The sequence below is a fragment of the Leuresthes tenuis genome, unplaced genomic scaffold, assembly GCF_036924035.1.
Source record: "Leuresthes tenuis unplaced genomic scaffold, fLeuTen1.0.hap1 SCAF_3, whole genome shotgun sequence".
NCBI classification, from domain to species: Eukaryota; Metazoa; Chordata; class Actinopteri; order Atheriniformes; family Atherinopsidae; genus Leuresthes; species Leuresthes tenuis.
Window position 1 is genome coordinate 19,449,656 of NW_027325357.1, and position 14,058 is coordinate 19,463,713.

The window sequence follows — 14,058 nt, forward strand, 5'->3', positions numbered from 1 at the left end:
AACCTTTCTTCATGCCTGTAGCTGGCAGTCAGTCCTCTGTGTTTCTCTGAAATAAGATTTCTAGTTAAAGCCTACATCAGTTAATGCAACATCAAATGTCAGAGCAGATTCTGAGTAGCCTACAGCTTCAGGGCTGTTACTTCACACATATTGCGCTATGAACAAATTCCAGTTCAAACAGAATCAGGTCAGGATTTTCTCTCTCACCTGGAAACCACCAAGTCAGCAAAAATAATTGGTCATTGCTGGGTAAACAAAGCACAATCAGGTCTGGTGAAGACAGAGGGCGACTATATATTTTTTTAAAGAAATTCAGTTGTGTTTGAAACACTGACTGTGTGCCGCTTTCAGTTGTTGGATCAACTGCCTGATTTGTACTTTTCTTGTCTGTGGGATGAAACATGTTTGCAGGGTTCTTGTCACAAATAGATCAGATGTCCACCTTCCAGAAAAATTAAACTTCAAGTAGCAATGACCTTGGAGGGGATCACCTGAAAAGTGTCAATTTAAAGGATTATTGGAGGGCAAAGTGCTTCTCGGAGGAGATAACGATAAGCCTGAGTCTATACACCAGTCATGTCTTATTTATCCAGGATTTCCACGTGTGCTATCTTTGGGATGGTCGCAGCTCAGCCCTCTGATTGGACACACCTTCTTCCCAGCTCACGCCTTAGTAGTTCCATCCTGGTGGGGCGGGACCTGGCGAGCCTTTACACCCATGATTGGCCCAAAATAATAAAATTTGCAGCTTTTTCTCCAAGGATTCGAGGAACAGGTCGTGCGTTATAAATACAGCCTCCAGCCGGGGAAACAAAATGAGCACCGACATCCGTAGCTTTCGCGTTCGGACTGCGCTCCATGATCTTTGTGAGAAGGATGCTTCAGCAAGCTCTTCGAGTAACCGGCCGGAGTGCCTTCCCACTGGTCAAGTGGATGGACAGGTGGGCTGAGAGCGCAGCAGCCGGACCGGCGGCCGGCAAGCAGAAGGCGGTGAAGACTCTGGGCGACATGCCTGGACCGTCACTCCCCAGCTTCGTCTGGGATTTATTAGCCAGGGGGGGTCTGTCACGGCTGCACGAGCTGCAGGTAAGGAAGTGGTTACAAGCGCATTAATGTTTCTGGCTACACGCGTTGCATTTTGAACTGACATAAGTCAACACTTCTATCTGAACTTCTCGTGTTTTTTAAAAATAATGCATTTAGTATATGCATTATTTTGTTGGATATGTTTCATACACATACGAGTTCCATTAAACACTATTAGACCATATGCACAAGTAAGAATTTTGGGGAATATGGTTGTGTTTATTGGGTCTGGTCAAAACTCGTTTTTGTTAAAGCCCACACAGTGTGTGAGCCTTACATTTTAGGCTGAGGCCGAGCATCTTCGGTGCAAGTCCGTTTCTTACAAAGGTGCCCTCTTTTGACCTTCAAAGTTTTGGACTCTGCATACTGAATATGAGAACTATGTGACTTTATATAGCCTGCAGGGGTTTAACAAGCCTTTGTCTCGTGCCTCAGGTGGAAGGAGTGAATCGATATGGCCCCATGTGGAAGGCAAGCTTTGGCCCCATTCTGACCGTTCATGTGGCCGATCCTGCGCTCATAGAGCAGGTCCTGAGGCAGGAGGGTCAGCACCCCATGCGCTCCAACCTGTCCTCCTGGAAAGACTACAGGACGCTCAGAGGACATCACTGCGGGCTTTTAACATCGTGAGTAGTGCACCTTTTTAAACGTGTCAAATGTCCTCTATCTCTACCCCCCACCCCAATTAGTTCTCATCAGACACCAGCGGTAGGCTGAAGATAATGAACAGCCAGTGATATAATCTGCACATTCACTGCAGTGGAATGAACTGAAGGAGGCAGTCAGACACAGATAAGAATGATAGGATAGCCAGATTTACAACACAAGGCTTAACTGGGAGAATGCCGATTCAGCTGTTTCTCTTTATTATTCCGCCCGTTTTTCGGCGTTTAACTCGTTCCGCGTACTTCCAGCGATTTCAACAATTTGTATATCAAAACGTTCAGCTCTTTCGGGAGATTCCTGTTATGACGTTTGGTGTTTCTAACTTTCTAGAATATTAAACGTTTATTCAATTTTTTTCGGTCATTGAAATGAATGTAAAAATCTTTAAAATCCTTCAAAAACGTTCTCCTCTTTGAAATCTTCAGCATACTTTCAGCTAAAGACATCATTCACACTTTAAATCATTCACAAAACATTCGGCTATTACTGAATGATGCAGCTTTTTCAAATATTCAACCAACTTTGAAATGGCAGTTTAAAATTTTTGTACATTTTTGGGTGATTTCTGAGTTTACAATGTGTGCCAATGAGACGGATGGAGGCAGAGCACAGAAAGAGTCTTCAGCATAAAAGGTTTTAACCTGTCACTGTGTCCATAGTCTTCAACCCACAGACATAATGTTGCCATCAAAGTACAGGACGGGTCAGCTAATGGGACAATCAAAGAGCTGAGACTTACTGAATTTGAGTTATGAGCCTCCAAGCGAGTGAAACGCCTCAAAGCTCTCCATTGACTGCAATGTTAACTTTTGGACAGATCTTTGGAGGAGAGCAGAAATGTCATGTGTTTTTTAATCGCTCCCACGTCTTACACTCGATTGAAATAAAAACTACATCAGCGTGTTCCTCTATCTCTCCTGACGCTTTTTCCATTTTACTTTTCAACCTGATGGACACTGCTTTGAACTGTTTCCTACCACTTAAGCCATGTCACCCTAAGGGGAACAGCATCAAATCTTTTGAGTTTCTTTTCACATGAGACTATAACAGATGGAAGCAGCTGCTTGAGAGGCTCAGATGTTCACAGCTTCACTGTTTGTGTGCTTTTCTTTACTTCATGTTAGACTTATCCAGTTCTAGACTCATTTCTCCCTAAACCTTGAAGTAAAATGTGAACCCATTTCATTCCAGGCCATTGTTAAAATTAGATGCTTTGAATTAAACCATTTCTTTCTTTCTTCTCTGTGTGTTTCTCTGTTTCCCATTTAAGATCAATGTTCTGGTGATCCATTTAACCTTTGACCTTTTTCATGAGAACAGTTCATCTCTGTGTTGAAATGGTCTCCAGCTGTCACTTTCCAACTTTTACAATTCAATATAAGGTTATTTTCACTTATTTTCATTCTGCTTGAAATCCTTCTGTTGTTATTAACCCTTCAAGTTTTTCTGCTCAGTCTTCTGCAGTTTTTACAGCAGCTTTAAAGCGTTGCACTGTTGTCTTTTCACTTTCAAGTTCCTTCAACCAAGACTTCAGCAACTGGTTTTCTACTGTTCAACTTATCAGCATTCTCACTGCTTTTTCTAGTTATTTATTTACTCTCTTACCATATATCAATCTGGTGTTGAAGATGAGTGTATAAATCCTGTTTTATCTGCATTTAGATACTTATCCAAATCTATATACCATTATTAATTTACCCTGTGTGTGTGTGTGTGTAGCGAGGGGGAGGAGTGGCAGGCAGTGAGGAGTCTCCTGGGGAAGCACATGCTCCGACCGAAGGCGGTGGAAGCTTACGATAAAACCCTGAACACTGTCGTCAGTGACCTCATCGCCAAACTTCGCCATTGCAGACGTCCTCAAGGCCTTGTTACCGACATCGCCAGCGAGTTCTATCGCTTCGGCCTTGAGGGTAAGGTCTCATATCTCATATTGTCTAGGAGTAACATTATGCATCACTACAAGGTGTAACGCACAGTGTAATCATTGGTAATAAGGCCCAACTACGTGCAGGAAAACTATGCCATTTTACTGACATGTTACCACATATATGCCCGTCAATGCCTGGCTAGATCAACAACAAGCACCCTCTGTCCTGCTCTTGCGGAGACAGAGAAAATACATTTTCTTGTTTAACTTCATTCTCACATGTTGTGTTCATGGGCTTTGTTGTTTGGATAACTGAAAAATGTTGTTTGACTTAAAGCCTGTTTTTTAACTTCTTTTGCACCCAGAGCTTCTAGCTTACTCATCTTCTTTACTTCTTCTGTGTTGTCTTGTGTCTGACAGGTATTTCTTCAGTGTTGTTTGAAACCAGAATCGGTTGCCTGGCTCCTGTCGTACCTGAAGAGACGGAGCGTTTCATCCGGTCGATTAACACCATGTTTGTGATGACGCTTCTTACCATGGCCATGCCAAGCTGGCTGCACCAGCTGTTTCCTAAGCCCTGGAATGTCTTTTGTCAGTGTTGGGACTACATGTTTGATTTTGGTAGGTTTTCTTCAACAAATGCGATGCTTGAGATTGGGTTCAGTGTTGTAGGAAATGACTGTGTACTGTGTATCTCTTCTCATTGGCTTTTGTTGGTTTTCACTCAGCTGTGTGCTGTCATCCCGACCACTCTTACAAGTCTTATGCAGATCTGAAACATCCAACATGTTTAAAATAATCACCCTAGATAAAGAACTACTAGAACATGTGGCCTAAAATGAGCCAGAAGTCCCGAACATGGCAGTTAATGTTTTTTTTTCTTTCTTTTTTAAAAGACATAGCTTCATCTCATTTAAAAAAAGAAAGAAAAGTAGAAAGCTCAAGATTTACTGCAGTGTGTCCGTCAGCTTGAGTCATCTTTGTCATAATGGCCTCTGATCTCCTTGTGTATGTAGCAAAAGGTCACATTGACCAGCGTGTGGCTGCCGAAGCAGAGAAGGTTGCCAGAGGAGAGAAGGTGGAGGGTCATTATCTCACCTACTTCCTGTCACAGACAGGGCTGCCCATGAAAACTGTCTACAGCAACGTCACAGAGCTGCTTCTTGCGGGAGTCGACACGGTAGGAATGAGTCCACTTTCTGTCAGCTTCTTCGCTGGATTCTTCTTTCAGTCCAGCAGCCAGTTAAAACCTCCCATATGTTATTTCAGATCTCCAGCACCCTGTCCTGGTCGTTATATGAGCTGTCCCGTCACCCAGAGGTGCAGGACGCGCTCAGGAAGGAGGTGTTGAGTGTGCTGGAGGGTCGAAGGATACCAGAGGCTGCAGACGTGGCCCGCATGCCTCTCCTTAAAGCCACAGTCAAAGAGGTTCTTAGGTATAACTCAAAGGGTTTCGGTTATTTGGGGATTTTTTTCCAGTCTCCAAATTTAGTTTAGGCTGACAGTGTTGAACTTTTTTGGGTTCCAGGTTGTACCCAGTTATTCCTGCTAATGCAAGGGTCATTACGGACAAAGACATCCAGGTTGGAGGCTATCTCATCCCCAAAAATGTGAGTCTTAACACCATTTGTCCTGCAGAGATTGACTCAAATCCTGTCCCTTTGATGGACACACGGCTCCTTTTTTATGCATTCAACACACATTTGACCACAAATTCTTCCCTTCCAGACTCTGATTACCTTATGCCACTTTGCAACATCACGGGACCCCACAGTGTTCCCAAACCCGCACGCCTTCCAGCCCTCTCGCTGGTTTAAGAAAGACCAGGCTTATCATCCGTATGCCTCTGTGCCCTTTGGCGTGGGAAAACGCAGCTGCATAGGTCGTCGTATTGCTGAGCTGGAGCTGTACCTCGCTCTTTCCCGGGTGAGTTGACTTGACTTAGTTGAATTATTTATTTGTTCAGCCTTTGAGAACAGCTCATTTGACATATGATTTGCCTATCCGCTGAAGCGTTACACTTACAATGCACAGCTTCTCTGAGCATAGTATATTCAGCAGATCATCTTTTTAGATAAGAGCGGTATCAGCCAATCACAAATATTAAAGGTATGAAAATGTAGAAGATGCAAGCAATGCAACTATCACATTCGGGTGCAAGTCATTTAGTTAAGGATTTCGTGCAGTTTGTGCTCTGTTTTCTACAAGTCCTCTTGCAGAGCTTCTTACAATGTCAGAAACTGAAAGAAAGGGCTTTAAGTAATTATGCAAATCCAGCTCCTGATGAATTAATTGGCTTATGTTGTCCAGGGATTTCCCAGTCACTAGCCTGCACTTGTGTTATTTATTTATTTATTTTTAGCGACTCTGTTGCTAATCCGTTTACTCTGCTTTCATTAGATGCTTATAGAGTTTGATGTGAAGCCGGACCCCGACGGAGTTTCCGTGAAGCCGATGACACGCACTCTTCTAGTTCCTGAAAATGCCATTAGCCTCCAGTTTATTGAACGATGACCTACTCTCCTGAGCTGGACAGTTACACAAGTGAAAGTGAGTCCCCCCCCTGGGCAATGAGGAGAACTAGCGGGCAGCGTTATCACACCAACCACGAGCCGGCGGTGGCTCACGTAAGAGCGGGTCTTCAAACTTTGACACAGCAAAGAGCAACGGCCTCCTCATCGGTTGCTCAGTGAGTGCTGGCTGATATGAGAAGCGATAATGGAAGAAAGATGGGGGCTGATGGCTCGTCGTGGAAGCTGTTCTTACTGAAAGAGTTGCGACAACGAACTTGATCTAGTGACAAAGGAGACCCCCATCACATGTTAGGTTACGCAAAGCCATAGAGCAAAAAAAAAAAAAGTAAAACTTTTAGTTAAAGCACTAGAATGCATTGTTGGAATTTGTTCAAAGCAGATTATTCGTGAATCTGGAAACCCACTCTCATATCTGATTATAAGTGATCTTCGACACCAGCAATTTCCTCTTTGTTCAGATCATGTGAACTTTTGATTTAAAAAGCTTTTCTTTATATTGTCCGGCATAGTAAGATGCAGAATGTTAGGAGGGCCTCGGACTGGTGCTAAGAGACACCTGTTGTAGATATGATGTTCGATATAATGATGCAGGTGTGCTTTCTAAGGTGTTTATGGGGCAACGTTGTACTACTGGTAAAACAGGCAGCTATTAGCAATATTTCTGTGTAGGAATTTCTTGTGCCATTGATATTTGAGACATATTCTCAGGCTTTATGATTCGATGTAGATATTTTCTTCAGTGCTGGGCCATCGGCATATACATATTTTCTTTTTACACTGAAACTTACTTTTAGTGACAGTACATTATTTTTCCAAAGGTTAAGGATGTGAAACATGTATTTATTCTAATTTAACGCACTTTGAAGCCGTTACTGTATATGTCAATAAAATTGGTTTTGAACTGTTTTTTTTGCCTATTCGTTGGTTTATTTTGGGCCAAGCTGTGAGAATCATGTTTTCATTATTGATGGCACCCGTTTCTTTATTTGATTCCCTCTTGCACCCTCTGCATTTAAGTCTGCTCCAACACCATCAGCTGCATTAGATTAGGTCCTAAGCTGATCAAACTTTTTTTTTTTTATTTGATTGCCATCACTTTCATACCAATGAATAACCACCTGGCACATAGCTGTGGTGCAGCAACTGTGGGTGAATGTTTGGATCCACTTTATGCTTTGCAACTTGTTCCTCAAATGTGGAACAATGATGATCTAATATGCATGAGCTCCTGATGTTTTGGCCTTGAAACATTTATTGTTGCAGTCACACGTGTATTTGATGTGTGTGTGCTGTACTTGTAAGACGTTTTTTATGCAAGAAATAAGGGTCCTCAGGCCTTCAGAAGCTGGAAAGAGATTCAACACATGCACACAACCTTCACTGATCATTACCAATGATGAGGCAATGATTCATTTTTGTGTGAAATCATGGCACGCGTTACATATGTTAAACTCACTCTCTCACATCCCTCTCTCCTGTTGGCAATATTCCAGTGGCATAGATGTTGGTGAACACACAAGGGAGAAATACCACTGGATTTTAGAGTAATACTGCTTTTATTACCCTATACTGTGTACAGATGCAAGGAGACTCCGAATACCATAAAACTGTACTGGTGAGATTTTAGATTCCTGTTGGGAAAATGAAAAAAGAACAAGTGAGGCGTGGTCTTTTAAGCATGAAATACAATAAACTCCCTCCCATCAGAACTGTGAAACTTCGTCCAACAGCACCTCTCCCTGTGGTTTCTGGATTATTGGAAGGTGTGATGAGATAAAGAATTGATTTGAAACTTTTACAATCTTTGATATTCACACCTCCGCACATATGAAGCAATCAAGGTGAGACTGGTTTTTCAGCTTTAATTCATGGGTTTAAAAGGAAAATATCGCGTTAAACAATCATAAACTCAGCAGCTTTTGGGGTGAGTAAGAAACAGACAGTACTTTAGCTCTCCACATCTCAGAAGTTACACAGTTATTTCCATCAGCTGTTACGTCATCACCAGTGACCCAGTGCCTTCTAACTCTCCTCTGACAGTCAGCCACATGTTCATCTCTTGCCTGTTTCACCTCTTTTACTGCCTCCATTGCTGGTTCAGAGGCGTATCAGTAATAGATCAGGTTTGACTTCCCATGCAGCCTCTGTACTTTCACACAGAACCAATGCACAGCAAAAGTGTATCAGTTCCAGCTTGAAAGGCATGGAACTGATGCACAATGGGTTAGTTTCTGCTGTCTCTCAGATTGGTCAGCTTTATCTTTAAAGCCTAATGATGGCATACGTCAATTGCATTCCTCCTTTTTTAAGCGAATATCTGGACTTCCCATTCACAGCTTCCAAATGCAAATCAAACACTTGGACTAATACTCAGATCTCTTCGAACTGTGTTTTGAAATACTGAGGAAACGGCCCACAGCAGGCCATTATACTTTTTTTTTTACATTATAATTTTTTATCCTTTTTTTGGCAAATTCAAAATGACTGGAAACAGTGAAAAAATGGAGTCAGTAAAAGTGGCAAAATCCCTTAAAAATGAACGAACTCCCCCCTCAACCAAATCTTGGCTACTTTTTCCTTAATATGACATAAGGACAAAATTACCATAAATATGTCTCAAAAAAGTTTTTTTTTCACGGACTTTCCTGCATGACTAAATGACCGGAACTTATCTTAAAAATGTTCAACTTTTAATAACAATGACTCTAGGTCTTATGATATGAATATAATTTTATACCCAAGTAATTTTTGCAAATATAAGATTTTAAGGCGATACAGTGGATAAGATGTCACAGGTCTGTATTATTCCAGTCCACATGGCGGCGGTAGTGCGCCGTAAGGCTGTTTTCCAACAGCGATCAAACCACACAGGAAGAAAACAACTATGTAGCCGAGGGGCTAATGCTAATAAGGTGGACGTGAAATATTTGAGTTAGGCATGTTTTTGAGGCAACTTAGTATTGCTAATAGGCAAAAGTAAATTATATTAAACCCAAATAAGCTAATCTTACACCACAGCGAACGAAAATAACCAATAAAGGTGAGTCGTAGGCTAGTTGTATTAGCTCGTTAGTTACCCAACGTTAGCAATCGCAAGTTGGCTGTGTTAGCTAAGCTAACGTTAGCTAGCCACTTAAACCTACGTTATTTTGAGAAATTTACATCGTCTAGCCAAACATACTGTAGTGGATTATTGTCTGTGATTATGATATTGCTTGCTACAGTTATTAATTGATAACTGAAAGCCATATTATATATTCAAAAAATGAGAGGCCCTGTGTTAACAATACATGTAAACAAAGGTACAAAGATACAGCATAACATGGTTTTGCCTGAGACGTAATCCACCATGTTGATTTTTACAAAACTGTCTATTTCCAACTCATCGTACCTTAATTTATGTTTACATTAACAAAGTTTATTGTCAACTGAGACGAAGGCCTTTTAATTATGCCTAAGTTAGATTTTCATTAAAGGTTCATTAAAAATAGTCTAGTCTTCAGCCCATGTGTAGGGTCTATTTCCTTACATTTTAACTATTTCCTTGTGTTCTTCCTCGTGTGAATGAAGAGATGCAGGCTGGTGATCATGTGGTTGGTGCGCCGATGGGAGTAGCTGGCGTTCAGAGTCGATCAGAGGATGAGGAGTCCCTTGGTGTAAAAGATGTGAAAAGGACGGCAACACAACCCTTTGGCAGTGGTGTACCCAAGCGGAGAAGTTCATCCAGGTTTGATTCATAAGCCTTTGTATATTTAGCCCTTCCAACTGTAGCATAGGTATAAAGTAAAAGTAAAACATGAAAATACGTTGCTTCACATACGTTGTATTTTTGTGGATAATCAACAAATATTAAAGATCTGCTGTATACATGTCGACACAATAATGTCCTTACGCAATAAGGTCAATAAAGAGAAAGAAGTTTGATGATGAGCTTGTGGAGAGCAGTCTTGTGAAGTCATCCAGTAGAGTCAAAGGCCCCCCTGTCATAGAGCCTGTCCGCTGTTCGGGAAGTGAACCTTCATCTAGTGAGAAAAAAAAGGTATACAAGACCCAAAAGATAATCCTGATTCTTAAAGGATCTTGAGGCAGAAATGTGATAAACCCTCAGAGGACAGAGGAATACATTGATGGATTTTTTTGTATTATATTTCTTTCCTTGTCAGGTGACAAAAACAGGAACTGCTCTCACACCCCCTCTCACAATGGTCATAAACCCTGCACCTATGGCCAAAAGAGTGAAGAAAAGCAAGCAGCCTTTACATATTACTAAAGACTTGGGACGATGGAAGCCTACTGATGATCTACTACTAATAAATGCTGTGTTACAGGTGAGCAGCAGGGGAAAAAAAAAAGCTTTAGTTCATTGCTAAAACATGTGCACCTTGTTCTGAATTCATGAAACTAGTTCACTTTTGTGGCTCTTTTTTTTGGTCAGTTTGTGATCCAAGTAGAACAAAAAAAAAACATTAACCTATGTGTTTGTGTGTTATTCTGTATTTTTCTCAGACTACTGACCTAACGTCAGTTCATCTGGGGGTCAAGTTCAGTTGTCGCTTCACTTTGCGGGAAATTAAGGAGAGGTGGTACGCTTTGCTGTACGATCCCGTCATCTCAAAGTAAGAGACTAAGCGTGTATTAATTTTTTTCTTGTTTACGCCACTGTTCTTGAATCTTCTTGAAAGCTCGTCTCTGGTTTTGTCTCGTCTGTATGTACAGGCTGGCGTGGCAGGCCATGCGGCAGCTTCACCCGGAAGCAATCGCAGCAATCCAAAGCAAAGCCCTCTTTGGTCAAACTGAGCAGTCGCTGCTGGCCAAGATTGGTTCGGTAAGGGACGTAATACTCAGTAATGTGTCTTTTATGGAAGTATAAGACTAGTTAAGGTTAAGTTTTCAATGCCTGATTGATTGAGACATTGTGCTCATAGTTATGGAAAGCAGCTGTTTTTATATGCTATATTGGAGGTTTGTCATGTGTTTAGCAGCCCGTGGCACATTTGCACTGGATCGCTTTGTTCACGAAGGGCTTGTGTGATATTTTTTATTCAAACAGACTAGTCAGCCCAAACTGGACATATTTCAGGAGCTTCTGAGCAAACACCCCGGTGTCTTTCACCCTTCTCGCACACCCAAGAGTCTGTTGGTGCACTGGCAGCTGCTTAAACAGTACTACCTACTGGATGATCAGAGCGGTGAGCAACATTAAAGGGGATTGTTTCACATTCAAATCCTCGAACACTTCAAAGCGGCTTGATTTATTTTGCAGTTGAAAACAAAAACACCAAGCATGTTAACGTGTCTGTTATCATATCATCTTAGACATGATCATAACGCACCATATTTAATAGCGTTGTCGACCGATTGTCCTTTGCAGTACAGCCCCTCCCTAAAGGTGACCAAGTCCTCAACTTCTCTGATGCTGAGCAGATGGTTGATGATGTGAAGTTAAAGTAAGCCTACCTCTGTTGACATTTCTGTATGCCACTTCTCCCTGACTCTTGAGCACTAATATTTTCTATTTCTTTAACACAGGGAGAGTAGAGATGAGGTGTTGGAGCATGGTAAGAATTTAGATTTTGAGGAAACCCTTTTACTGGACTTTGACACGCACAGCTTGAGTGACAATAGTCGTGTCCTTTGTGAATGGAGTATGAAGCTCAGGCGCTTAATTTCGTTGAGTTTTCCAAATGAAAGTCAAAGCCAAAGTATGTGAAAGGTTTTGATTTGTTATTTGAGTTTTACTTTGCTGTTAAGGAAGTGCTGTAATTCATCTTGCTGTCTCTCTGGTGACTGTCACGTTGTGTTTTTGGTTGTTCGTTGTAAAAATTCCTTGACAGAATTTCAGATTTGGCACAAATCTTGACTTTGAGTCAAGAGTGAATTAATTTGATGTTTGTGGTCGGAGGTTAAAACTGGACTCGGATTTTGGCGTTTGCTTTAATACGCTCTGCTTGGGCTGAGTTAGACCTCTTACTGAGAGTGAAAAACTGATTTTTTTTCTGGAATATGGCCTCTGGTTTACTTTGTTGTCTCCTTTCAGAGCTGATGATTTCAGATCGTCACCAGAAAAAGGAGATCAGGCAGCTGGAGCAGGAGCTGCCTCGATGGCAGGTTCTCGTTGACAGCATCACGGGTGTGTTAACTAAGAAACTTTTTTATATATATATATCTATATGGAGAGGAATCGAAATTTGTGAAACTCATTTTTACGTCGTTTGTACTTTGGCACCAGGGATGAGCATGCCCGACTTTGACAACCAGACACTGGCAGCGTTACGGGGAAGAATGGTGCGATACCTCATGAGATCGAGAGAGGTGAGACGAAAATCCAACAGAATTTAACTGCAAAAGACCAATTTTCACTGTGAGGTTAATTATCGCCACGATTCGGTTTCTACAGATCACACTGGGGAGAGCGACAAAGGACAAGCAGGTGGATGTAGACCTGTCGCTAGAGGGGCCTGCCTGGAAAATATCAAGAAAACAAGGTGATTTAACAAAACCATCATGATTTGATGTTGGTCACTGGCAAAAATGCTGTCAGTCAGAACATTTGGATTTGGCCATCAGATACACATCGATATACGATTTGATGTATCAACACACATATCAATATCAATATTGCCACTTTTTGGGGGGTGCACACAGAAGAAGGACCTTATCTCTACTGCAGGAGCTTTGCAGTGTTATTGATGACATGAACAAACTACTTATTATCAACCATTCATGTTTAACCGGGTTGTATTTGTCATTTGTGTTGACAGGAGTCATTAAACTGAAAAATAATGGAGACTTCTTCATTGCTAACGAGGGCAGAAGGCCCATCTACATTGACGGTAGACCGGTCCTGTCGGGCAACAAGTGGAAACTAAACAACAACTCAGTGGTGGAGGTGTGTGGAGGCTGCTAACCGAGTAATTCAAATGAAATAACTTGAGCCGTGACAAAAATGACAGATCTCTAAAAATCTGTGCCTGTTTTCTTCAGATCGCAGGTCTTCGTTTTGTGTTTCTAATAAACCTGGAGCTCATCTCACTAATAAAAGCCGAATCAGCCAAGATGACACAGCAGTGAAGGTCGGCCATCCAGCAGAAGAATGGGCCTGTGGCGGGCGTGTGGGGCCACACTGCCACCAAGAACTGGACTGACATTAGACCCGTTACATACACCAACCTGAAATGTGAATCTTAAACAGACGAGCGCTAAGTCCCAGAACAAAATGGTAACAGCTTTTGCGTTGTGTGTGGATATTTCAAGTTGTAACGTAGACACTTGTGGTATGGCCTTGTTTTTTTTCCAGTTTTTCAGAACGTTGTATTTAAATTCTTTAGGGAAGCTTTTTCAACATATTAAACTTGTATACAGAAGGTCTTGATGTTTTATTTAGTTTTTTTTGGAGGGTACGATCGAAACATTATGTCCTGTATATAAACATAAGAACCTAAAGCGACATTTGAGTGCACTCCTGCTCGTGTTTAGTCACTTCAGGTCTTGTGGGGTCATAACAGATCCTATGATTACATTCTTTTTTTCACATAAATTTCAGGAATAATTCTACACATTTAGGGCATTTTTACCGTGAGATTCGTCCATGGCTGAACATTCATTTCCACGTTTTGTTTTCCAAACAAATTGATGAGTGAGGAATAAGAAAATGGTAACAGAGAAGCATCTACAGCACACTTTTTAAAAGACTCAATTCGAACTGAGTTGGATCATTTCCAACTCTTGTAAGTTTCCCTTTAAGCAAGGAATATTGATATTAGGAAAAAACTGATTTAAAAACTGATTTAAATGTCCATTTTCTCATTTCTTTTCTAACCTTTTAACCATGTTGGCCTGATGTTTCAGTACATTCATATGAATGTTCTGCCTTTGCAGTCCTGAGTTGTGTGTTTTGTATTTTTT

The 14,058-nt window shown here is 41.4% G+C and overlaps 2 protein-coding genes across 3 annotated transcripts; both read left to right on the forward strand.

The window, feature by feature from the left end:
- Positions 1-780: 780 nt before the first annotated feature.
- Positions 781-7,059, forward strand: cyp27b1 (cytochrome P450, family 27, subfamily B, polypeptide 1). Its single transcript, XM_072382363.1, has 9 exons — positions 781-1,086; positions 1,522-1,712; positions 3,472-3,662; positions 4,040-4,240; positions 4,636-4,799; positions 4,889-5,055; positions 5,148-5,229; positions 5,348-5,545; positions 6,020-7,059. The coding sequence occupies exons 1-9, from the start codon at positions 859-861 to the stop codon at positions 6,131-6,133; spliced, it is 1,536 nt and encodes a 511-aa protein (XP_072238464.1). The 5' UTR covers positions 781-858; the 3' UTR covers positions 6,134-7,059.
- A 1,932-nt stretch (positions 7,060-8,991) lies between these two features.
- On the forward strand, positions 8,992-13,517 carry mcrs1 (microspherule protein 1). 2 transcript variants are annotated; one of them, XM_072382364.1, is made up of 14 exons: positions 8,992-9,193; positions 9,724-9,880; positions 10,054-10,192; positions 10,317-10,481; positions 10,660-10,769; positions 10,870-10,978; positions 11,204-11,342; positions 11,525-11,600; positions 11,683-11,711; positions 12,191-12,283; positions 12,383-12,465; positions 12,551-12,638; positions 12,915-13,042; positions 13,138-13,517. In XM_072382364.1, exons 2-14 carry the CDS (start codon positions 9,726-9,728, stop codon positions 13,222-13,224), a joined length of 1,401 nt encoding a protein of 466 aa, XP_072238465.1. In that variant the 5' UTR covers positions 8,992-9,193; positions 9,724-9,725; the 3' UTR covers positions 13,225-13,517. The 2 variants fall into 2 exon arrangements, with proteins under 2 accessions (XP_072238465.1, XP_072238466.1); XM_072382365.1 differs by lacking the exons at positions 8,992-9,193; positions 10,054-10,192 and having other exon boundaries at positions 9,857-9,880.
- The last annotated feature ends 541 nt before the right edge of the window (positions 13,518-14,058 follow it).